Here is an 11,433-nt window from a genome sequence, read left to right on the forward strand (position 1 = left end):
TTTGAAATAACTCTTAAAGCTAATAATGTTTACGAATGAAGAAATAAAGAGAAACTAGAAAGTCGCCCATCAAGGTATGACGAGTGAAAATTGCTTCTACTCTTCTACATTTGAACGGATCAATTGCCTCGTTAGTGATATTTTGATATTTGAAATTTTAACTCCAGTGGATTAACGCAGAACTGCAGTGGATAGCGTTGATTTTTAACCACTTTTTTGATTTTTTATTCCCCTAAAATGGCTGTCTTACCAGTAAAACAGTTAAGTTGCCGGATCGAGTTCAGCCTTGTCACAATAAATCCTTTCCCTGGATGTTGAACATTATCAAAACATATTATCAAACTATCATGCCGTGGCGCGAGTTTCATTGTTGAAACTCGCGGGTTACTCGATCAATGGCTACTATTTGTATGAGGATTATGATTTCATTTATAAATGAAATAATGTATAACCTAAAGTTGAATGTTCGCAGCACTAATACCTCCCCCCCCCCTTTGTTTTCCCCCTACAGACCGGACTTATATTCCATTCGAATTGGCGACATTTACTATGCCGCAGGAAAGAAATTCAAGATTGCTGACATAACCCTTCACGAAGGGTACAAACCTGGAGCCATGTATGACGACATTGCTGTCCTGACACTCGACAAAGATGTGGATTTCCCAGGATTCAGTCCAATATGCTTGCCGACCGAGGCTGCAGGATATTTGGAAGACACTACTTTTACATCGGCTTCATGGGGTGCTACGGTACCAGGTGAAGTTTTTCATGCCTTTGAATTTTGACGTCTTGAAATACATTATATTTTTCGCAATTTAGAAACTAAAACCCTGAATCGTAGAATAAGTAGCCGCCTTAGAGCACCTCCTATATCTGGTAGGGAGTGATGCTTACAGCAGGAATCAAAATGGAGAGAGCAAGTCCAATCATTGGCTTAGCAAAAGCTGTCCCAAAGACTCCAAGTCACGTGATTCAACAAGGACGAATGGTTGGGACGTTCAGAGTAAAACAAGCGAAAGAAACCGGATTTCTTCCAATGCTTTGCCTTCAAATCTATCACATGACTTGGGCTCTCGGTTTCATGAATAATAGTCTTCACTCCTTCCATTTTATCTCTGCCAATGGTAGCTGCACGTCCGCCATCTTGGCACTAAACGATGCAACTTCAATGTCTACTATGGTGAAGTAGCGTGTTTTGCTTCTTATATTGTTCACCGTAGGCGCTAATGTTAAGGGATTTGAAATGTTCAAAATTGAAAGGAAATTTGTTCAAATCAAAAAGATATTTTTTATACATGTTCTTCATTTAGCTCTTTGCCTCTAAGTTTGGGATTTATATTTGTCTTGAAATTCCCCGTAGTTGCAAATGTTGAAGTTTTTTTGAACTTTTCAAAATGGAACAAAAAAATGTTCAAATCAAAAAGTGAAATATGGGAATAAAGTGTCCTCACCGAGATATTTCGAACAAAAAAAAAGTTGGTTCGAATTGGACTACTCACTCAAAAGTTATTAGGGATTTGGGGGGGGGGGGGCTGTCAGACAAACAGACCGACACACACTTCTTCCCTATCTCTATACCATACTTTACAGTTTTTAATTTTTCAATATTTATTTATTTTATTGATTTTTGAATTTTTTTTTTTTTTTTTTTTTTTTGTTTTTTGCGATATTTTTAAGATACATTAAGTCTTCTTTCATTCCTTTTTTTCTTCTTTTCCTGACTTTGACTGTAAAAGTAGGCTAAAAAAATAAAATAAATAAATAAATAATTAAAATTAAAAAAAAAACATCAGTTAGCCCCAAGATGGCGGACGTGTCGCTGTTTAAGCTACGATCTAGGGCTTTAGTAGAATCAGGAAACCCAACGAGTAGGATCCTATCGCAATTCGTGATTGTGAAATACATAATTTGAATTCAAGATGTCAAAATTCAAATTATTTTTATTTATTTATTTTCTTTTCGAAAATCATTCCTCGCTGTGCACATTTTCCAGGAGGTATTATGAGTCCCGTACTGCTACATCTTAACTACATACCAATCGTTCCCAATGATGTTTGCAACGAGGTAATTTCCAGAGGGTTGAATGGATTTCCGGCGTATCTTCCTAAAGGTGTAACAGATGAGATTCGATGTGCTGCATATTCGGATGAAGTAGGCAGCACCTGCCACGTAAGTGTTCTTTCACGATTTCAATAAACCTAATTCATTTAAAAAAAAAAAAAAAAAAAAAACTCGCTTTTGAAATTCGGAGAGCGTTTGTGAAGTTCGAGAAAGGTTGGTGAAGTTTTAAAAGTTTCCGTGGCATACGACGTTATTAAAAAAAAAAAAAAATTAAAATTAACTTGAATTTGGAATTTTTAAATTCAAATTTTGTTTTTCGTTATCATGAGTTGAGACAGGACCCTGCTCATTGGGGGCTATTGTTTCTAGAAAGAACTCCTGTCCCCCCAAGCCTGCCCCTCCTCCTGGTCGGTTACGTATGTATAGTTGTGTGTGTGTGTGTAGCGCGCGTACGTGCATGTGTAGACTTGTGTGTGTGAGTAAAATTGTGTGTACGCACCTAGGCATGTGTGTATGCACGTAGGAGTGTGTGTATGTGTGTAAAGGCTTGTGTATGAACGTGTGTGTATATGAGCGTGCGTGTGTGTAGGACATGGACGCACCGACCAGGAGAAACGGATTCCAGGAGGCAGTGCTCGGAGCCGCGCCTGCAGAGACTGGTGGGCGGTGCTGCTGCAAAGGGCACCTGGTCCAAGCTGAAAAAGGCACGGACACCAAAAACGGTCAAATGAGAACAATAAGCAATCATGATTGCTCAATATTTCTCTCTCTCTCTCTCTCAAAAAAAAAAAAAAAAAAAATTCTGCATAATCGTCATTAATAATCCTTAGTCTGGATTTTTTATAGGATGTTTCGGGAGGCTCACTTATATATATATATATATATATATATATATATATATATATATATATATATATATATATATATATATATATATATATATATATATATATATATATATATATATATATATATATATATATATTTATATATATATTTATATATATATATATATATATATATATGTGTGTGTGTGTGTGTGTGTGTGTGTGTGTGTATGTGCTCCACTTTATCAATTTATCTTTCACAGAAATTATATTTGCAATCCACGAAAATACGTAAACGATTAATGGCAACGAAAGTTTTTTAATAACGGAAAGTATAAAAAAAAAACATATAATTGCGTTGTTTTAATAATTTCACGTGTAATAAGCGAACCAGATAATCAATTTACTGATTTTGTGGCACTTAGGCAGAGTTTGAAAGCAGTTTTCTCTTTCGGATTGAGCAATAGCGATGTGAATCTTCAATGGGCAGAGTTTAAATAAAATCTGGCGAAAACGGTTGGGGATCATGTTCCCTTTATAGTAGAGGGGCTATGGTAGAAAAAATAGCCGGAAACTGCATTTTGTGATAAAATCATGAAACTTGGCATGCATGAAGACAATGTACTAACAAACATTTTTGGAAGGGGAGGCAATTCAAAATCCCCCCCAAAACCCCCCTGGCAGCCATTTTTGGTCAAAAATCCAAAACTACTTTTCTGTTTTATTTTTTGAAAAATATCCACTGTATCTTCTTTTGGGAGTTCTATTATGCTTACTAAAGCGTAAAAAGTCATCAAAATATCTCTAAACCTCCTAATTTCAAAGTTAATTTTAAAAAGTTGATTTTTTTTTGAACAAAACTTTAACTAATCAAAGTCTTTAACATTTCTTGAGGGGTCGTTTGAGAAATGTTTTTTTATGCACTTTAAAGCACTGTGTTAAGGAAAATCAATTCATTTACAGTAGAACCCAATAATCCGAACCCTAGAAATCCGAAACATCAGAAAATCCGAACCTATGTTTTAAAGTTTACTATTAAAAATTGATTACAAAATTAAGAATAAAACTAGAAATTAAAAACTATAAACTAAGCTAGTAATTTTTCAAAACTGGAAACAAGCATTTGAATTGTTGTTTAAGAATAAATACAGCACTTTGATTAGTTAAAAGGAAATCAATTTTCATTATCAGTGAAAAAAAAAATAAAATAAATTTCAAACACTTGGAAAAGAAGTACGCAATTTTTTTGGAAGTTTCACTCACATTCTGCAGTTTTATCAGTCATATGGTCACTTGAAATAAGGGGGAGGGGGCACGGACGTTGTTTTTACAGAACTTCAATCTTTATTATTATTAAACGCTTTAAAACAAGTTTCAAGTTTTTTCTCATTAGACGATTTAAGGCGTTTGTTCTATGTTTTAAACGATGTAAGAGGAAGAAATATTTAATTACTACAATAAGAAGTTTAGTGCTATGTTAATAAAGCTAGCAATATTTTTACTTTTAATAAAATTGTTATTTATTGAAATATAATTCACTGTTACAAAAACTACAACTAAATTGCAATACAAATCTGATTAAGTGATGCATACAACGATTATATAGAAGGCAATTTAAAATGTTTGAATTTACAAGTAATTTACACAAGTACATAACATTTTCCATTGCAGCATTTACACATAGGTGTTTAGATAAGTCCAATTTTGAAGCACCCACGAGTTATTTCAGAGCAGTTTTTTTTACACTTGCATAACGTAAATTCGCTTTCAGCAAGAACTTGAAACTTCGGGCAAACTCAAACAAATAAGAACGCGCTTTTCATCAGTTACTGTAAAAACCCAATCATAAATTAAAGTTAAGGCTAAATTTTTAGACATACTGCCCCACTGATGTCCACCTTGATAAGCACTAAATAATTTGCCTTAGGGCTTCAGCTGTGGGTGATGGTAAGTTATTTATTGATCATTGTTCGCTGGTGGAAAAACAGTTTCCAGCTTCATTTACGGACGGCAAGTTGCATGCAGATGAGTAGTAGCAAAGATTAAGGAATTGCTAAGATATTTGAAAATTTTAATTAGGTGTTCATTTCTTTAGGTTAAGATATATATATGAAAATACACCAATAACATCAGGATAGTCTTTTCATCATTTCCACATCGTCACTTTTTTTCCGACCTGCAAGAAAAGTGGTAACCATGAGAGTTCCTCTGAGAATGAGTGGAATTCTCTTAGAACAACTGATTTTTGCTGACCGAATTTGTACGCTAAGTCTTGGACTAGTATAAGTCGAAAGTGTTTTCCAGCTCCAAAATCTTCTTTATCCCCTTTTTGTACAGCTGATGGAAACATCTTTGTCAACAGTTCCAACGAATATGCTCATGTGTCCTCTTATTGCAGCATGCAAAACATGAACGAAAATCCAGAAATTAGTTTCCTCGTGAATTTATGGCACTAGAGATGTCTTATTCGATGAAAATCACCGTCACATCATTGAGAGCAAATATAAGATCATATAGCTAGTGCAATCATGGAAAACAATTCTGTCTTATCTACGTTTCGTAGAAACTGAACCAGTTCTTAGAAAGCAAACCATGTTCTCTAAAATGATATCTTTCTCTTATTCCTCTTATGTCTTACTTATTGTATCCTGAAAAGAATGCAGATACTCCACTGAAAAATTTTCTGTCCTAGGTCGTTTTATATGAACGATGAAAGATCCATCATAGACAATGGCGTCACAATGTATCTCCATTGCACTTATTTTAAAATTAGCATTCATCATTTGCATCTTCATCATCCCATCTTAACTCGTTTTCTTCTTCTCTCGAGTTGTTTTCATCAGTAGGAATACTATAATTTAACTCATTGAGCAGGAATATTATTGACCAGACTTATTTCCCGTTCAAAGAGCTCCAGTTATTGAAATCGATGGAGGGTGAGGTTGATTTTCATAGAGGAGAAATTCAACTTGGTTGAAATTTACGGTATTGCAAATAATGAAAAGCTTTGAAAACGAATCTGTATCGGATTTTAATCTTTTCAGTAAAAGAGCAGACTTACTGATTTTCGTGGAAAAATGAAATGCTAAAAAGTTATTGTTTTTCTATCCGTGAACATAAAGTGACTTTTGAGTCACAACTCTTTTCTCTATAAATTTGTTGCACTGTTTTTTTTCCTCAACTTGCCCAATCTTCATCAGTTGCTCCACATATTCTTCGTCTACTGCTACATTCGTCTCCACAATGAGAACAATTCTTTCGATGACTCTAAAAATGGATTCTCATGTTCAGCTATTTCTCTTTAAGACCTTTCTTGAAAACATGCTTTGGAAACTTAACATTTCTTCATTGCGCATATACAGCGTTTCTTTAAATCAGCAAAGGTAACTTTTTCAAACTGTGTAATTAAATCGATATTTTGAAGACCAGCCAACATCTATCTTCTTAACACAGTTGGATCTGTGAAAGACCAATAGCCCCACCATCTCCTTTAACTATCGCATTGTTTTGCTAAGCATGGTCTGATCCAATTACAGAAAACACGTTTATTGCCTTTTTTACAACAAACGTTCCTTTTTCAAAGGCTTTGTGTACGTCTGGAAGGTTTGTGGGTTAAAGAAAAAGATGTTGAACAAAACCTGGTAACCATCCAGTATAGTTATCAAAGTATATGTATAGCTTATAGCAATAAAAGGAAAAAAAAAGCACACACACACACACACACACAAACAAAATCAACTCCTTCAAGGCTTCAGTAAAGATACTAAAATTGGTTGAACTCTATGATCTAATAAACTTGAATTTTAAAAGCACCAGCTTTAATACGGTGCTCCGAAACTTGAATTTGTTTATATATATATATATATATATATATATATATATATATATATATATATATATATATGTGTGTGTGTGTGTGTGTGTGTGTGTGTGTGTGTGTGTGTGTGTGTGTGTGTGTTTTTTTATATACATATAAAAAATGAGAAAAAGCTTACAGATGATCAATTGGGTGACGGAGAATTAACAACAGCAACAATAATAATAATAATAATAAACAGAAATTTAAAATTCAACTTTAAATTTCTTTCTATTAGAATTAAGTTATTAGAATAGTAATGAAATTGATTTCTCCCTTTTTCCTTTAAGTTCTTATTCTATTATACCCTTCGCAAATAGCTTCAATTATGCGTGCTCTATCATTTAAAACGAGGGGTATCATGACCGGATAATTGGACAGTTCGGGCAATTAGAGTTCGGATAACTGGAACCCTACTTTGATATAACACTAATGTAATGTATCTTCAAATTCAGAAACCTGTAATTCTGTTATGGGGGGGGGATCACTTCAGGGAACTCACAATTTAAAAATATCGATTTTTTTTTTAAAACCACTTTTTGTGAAGTTATTTTTGAAATTAGACTTTTTGGAGTTTTAAAATAGTAAAAAATGTAATAAACATCCATGGAATGACACAACCAATGATTTAAAAAATTATAATAACGAAAATTTAAAAGAATCGCCGTTTTTGGTTTTGGACCAAAAATGGCCGCCAGGGGGGTTTTGGGGGGGATTTCGGAATGCCTCCCCTTCCTAAAATTTTTATTTATACAATGTCTACATGCATGCCGAGTTTCATAATTTTATCACAATTTGCAGTTTCTTCCCCCGTAGCCCCCCGACTATTAGGAGAAAGGGTGTCGACACTAAAATTTGGTCGATGTGGTTCTCCAGGGAAACTAAAGACGCTCTAAAATACAAGCAAGCCGTTTTTCATAGATTTAAAGAAACTGCTCACAATGCAGATAGGTTCCAATATTGTAAGGCAAGGCGTAAATTTAAGTATTTGGTACGGATTCAGAAAAGAGAGTTGGAGCAAAGACTGACGGATAATTAACAGGAATCCTAAGAGGTTTTTTGCATACGCTAATTCGGGAAAAGTTCGAAATAGTCATATTGGGACACTGGTTGATGAGCACGGAATTTTGATTTGTGATATTGCTAATGTTCTTAATAACTTTTTTTCGAGTGTTTTTAACGATAACTGCATCGCAACAGTTGACATCAACAAGACACAAGCTATAGTACAGCTTGAGGACTTTGTATTTTCTAGGGATGACGTTTTACTTCATTTGAAAAAATTAAAGAGACTAAGGCTCCTTGACCAGATAATATTTATCCAAAAATTTTAGTTGAATTTGCAGAGGAATTAGCAGACGTAATTGTAAATATTTTCAATGCGTCTTATAACTCGGGGACAGTGCCAGAGGACTGGAAGCTGGCTAACATTACAGCGCTCTTCAAGAAAGGGTCTAAAGGGAGTGCGGGAAATTATAGACCTGTGAGTCTAACTTGGGTGGTTTGCAAAATTTTTGAAACATTTATAAAAATTAAGATAGTAAATTTTTTAGAGACTAATAATCTATTGACTAGTTTTCAGTACGATTTCAGGAAAGGTAAATCTTGTGTAACTATTTTTATTACATTTCTATGACGAAGTTACCATGGCTTTGGACAATAAGAAGCCTGTAGATGTTGTTTACATTGATTTTCAAAAAGTTTTCGATAAGTTACCGCATGCTGCTCTACTTAGCAAATTAGCTGATATAGGAATAGGAGGAAAAACTTTCATTTGAGTAAAAAACTGGCTCACCGGAGGGAAACAAAGGGTAGTTGTAAGGGGAAGTTATTCTAATTGGAGTGAGCTTTTAAGCGGGGTTCCTCAAGGATCAGCATTAGGGCCTGTTTTGTTCATTGTTTTTATGAACGATATTTATAAAAATATTTCTGGGAACATGAATTGTTTTGCTGATGATGTCAAAGTTATGGGGAGTGTAGAAAATGAAGAACAAGCAAATCAGCTGCAAGAGGATCTAGATTATATTACGGAGTGGGCTGATAATTGGGGTATGGCTGTTAATGTTGGGAAATGTCAAGTGCTACATTTAGGGCATGGAAATAAGTGTACAAGTTATTATTTGCAAGGTTCAGTCAATAGTTACTGATCTGGGCGTCTTTATAAGTCAGGATTTAAAGTTCAGCCAACAGTGCAGCATAGCTAGTAACAAAGCCAATAAGATGCTTGGGTTTATCAATAGATCTATTTCAAACAAATCTAAAGAAGTTCTTCCGCCCTTATATAGAAGTTTGGTAAGACCTCATTTGTAGTATTCTGTTCAGTTTTGGTCTCCTTATCTTAAGAAAGATATTAATGTATTGGAAAGGGTTCAAAGGCGGGCGACAAGGCTAATAAATGAACACTCTCATTTAGACTGTGATTCCAGGCTTAGAAGGCTAAAAAAGTACAGTCCTGAGCAAAGAAGAGACAGAAGGGACATGATTCAGTTGTTTAAATTTATTAAAATGAAAGATGTTACGAGGCTGAAGTTTAGCACTGAAAACAGGACAAGGGGTCATTGTTTTAAGCTATTTAATTCTCAGGCTAACATGGATATTAGGAAAAAATATTATTATAGCATGGTAGTGGAACCTTGGAACAGCTCACCGGAAAAGGTGGTAATGAGCAAGGGAGTAGATAGTTTTAAGAGGGCCATTGATCTTCACGGGGGATTGTAAATTGGCTAGGATCAGTCTAGCTGGTCCCAGAGTCTGTTGCTGGTCGTCACTTTTGTATTTGTATTTGTATGATTCATGGTGTCAGAAATTTTGACTCAGTACTGAATAAATCGGTCACCACAGGTTCTTAATCTGTTTTTTTTTTTTTTTTTTTTTTGATAGGGTGACTCTGGCAGCCCACTTATGCGCCAAAATGCAAACCGTTGGATCGCTGAGGGAGTTCTATCCTTTGGATTTGATCGCATTCAAAAATACCCAAAAGGATATACTCTAATATCCAATTACCTGGACTGGATTCGACAGAAAACGCAACCAGGAGTTGAGCTGCACTGATCATTCTTCAGTGTAAAAACGACGAGCGAAAAGAGGACATTATTAAAATTTTCTACGATCTTTATTTTAAGAATATTTTGCAATAAAGTGATTTCTTTAAATGAAATACATTCAGTTTTTTAATGACTGATATTTATACTTCACGGATAATAAGTAAACCATGCAATCAGGGATTTAATGTGTCAGGAAGTTTGACTTGTTACTGTTTAATTCGGTTGCTACAAGTCCTCTATCTAGATTTTTTTTTAATTGGGCGATTCTGGCGGCCCACTTATGTGCCAAAAGGAAAAACGTTGAATTGCCGAAAGTAATCCTTTAAAATTGGACACAGGCGTGAATTCCCCGTACCATATACTCAAATCTCCAGTTACTTGAACTGTATTCGACAAAAAACGCAACCAAGAGTTGAACTATACTGATCATCTTTCAAAGTAAAAATGAAGAGTGAAAAGAGGAAATAATAAAAATTATTTACTTGTCGTCATTTTAAGAATATTTTGCAATAAAGTGGTATTTTGTAAATCAAATGCATTCCCAGAGTTTTTTTATGGTTGATATTTATATTTGATGGATAATAAGCAAACCTTATAATAAGGAATTCGGTGTGTCAGGAAGTTTGATTTATACAGGGTAATAATTGTATATTGCTACTTAATTTGGTCCCAGCAATTCTTTAGTACGGATTTTTTTTTTAAATATAGAGTGATTCTGGCGGCTCACTAATGAGCCAAAAGGAAAACCGTTAAATCGCTGAGGGTATTCTATCCTTTGAATTTGGACGTAGGCGTAAATTACCAGTAGGAAATACTCGAATATTCAGTTACCTGGACTGGATTCGGCAGAAAACACAACCAGGAGTTGAATTGTGCTGATCATCTTTCTGTGTAAAACGACGAGTGAAAAGAGGAAATGATTAAAATTTTCTGTGGTCGTTACTTTAAATATATTTTGTGATAAAATGGTATTTTCTAAATGAAGTGTATTCAGAGAGATATTTTATTATTGAACATTTTTTGAAGAGGGTAGGGGAGACTGGGAATACTTGATCCCTGGGGATACATAATCACGCAACCAAAAATGTACCAAAATAATAAAGTAGAGTTTTGAAGCCTGGCAAGGATATTATAGTTATATTTGTACACAAAAACTGAGAACACTTAAAACTTTTTCATCCATTCAATTTTAGCTCAAGAAATGGTCGTCTGAATGTGTCAATGGAAACTTTTTTTTAAGGAAAGCATTCTGAAGTTAACACTGTCTGTTATATACATCTTAAAATTTAGTGAAGTGTAATTTTAAAATATAGACAGTCTTTAATAATTGAGACTATTTTTTATAAACAGCCACTGATTGTTAATGATACAGCAACTACACTGTAAAAAATTCCGAAAAGTTTCTGGTTATTTCCGTGAAACGTTTCGGGATTTCAGAGGTTTTCACCTATTTCCCCGCAAAATCAAGTGTATTCGCAAAAAAGTTTCCTGACATGCTAAAAGATGCACGAGTGCAGACTTTTCACTCACTGTTGTGAAAAATGTTTTTTGTTCCCAGTTTAAAGATTGATTGAGCGTGTTTATTAAGTGTATAAGCTTCAATTTGATTACGGCTGGTCCAGATTGAATAAACTCCCAATGGGAG

The 11,433-nt window shown here is 34.4% G+C and overlaps 1 protein-coding gene across 1 annotated transcript in view; it reads left to right on the forward strand.

Moving 5' to 3' along the window:
• LOC129227290 (venom protease-like) overlaps positions 1-9,867 on the forward strand; it is a 27,836-nt gene extending 17,969 nt beyond the window's left edge. Inside the window, exons 5-7 of the mRNA XM_054861827.1 lie at positions 512-756; positions 1,994-2,169; positions 9,625-9,867. Of these exons, the coding sequence (XP_054717802.1) occupies positions 512-756; positions 1,994-2,169; positions 9,625-9,795 (592 nt within the window). The 3' untranslated portion in view covers positions 9,796-9,867. The remainder of the gene's footprint in view (positions 1-511; positions 757-1,993; positions 2,170-9,624) is intronic.
• The last annotated feature ends 1,566 nt before the right edge of the window (positions 9,868-11,433 follow it).

Source organism: Uloborus diversus, chromosome 8, assembly GCF_026930045.1.
Source record: "Uloborus diversus isolate 005 chromosome 8, Udiv.v.3.1, whole genome shotgun sequence".
Lineage (NCBI taxonomy): Eukaryota > Metazoa > Arthropoda > Arachnida > Araneae > Uloboridae > Uloborus > Uloborus diversus.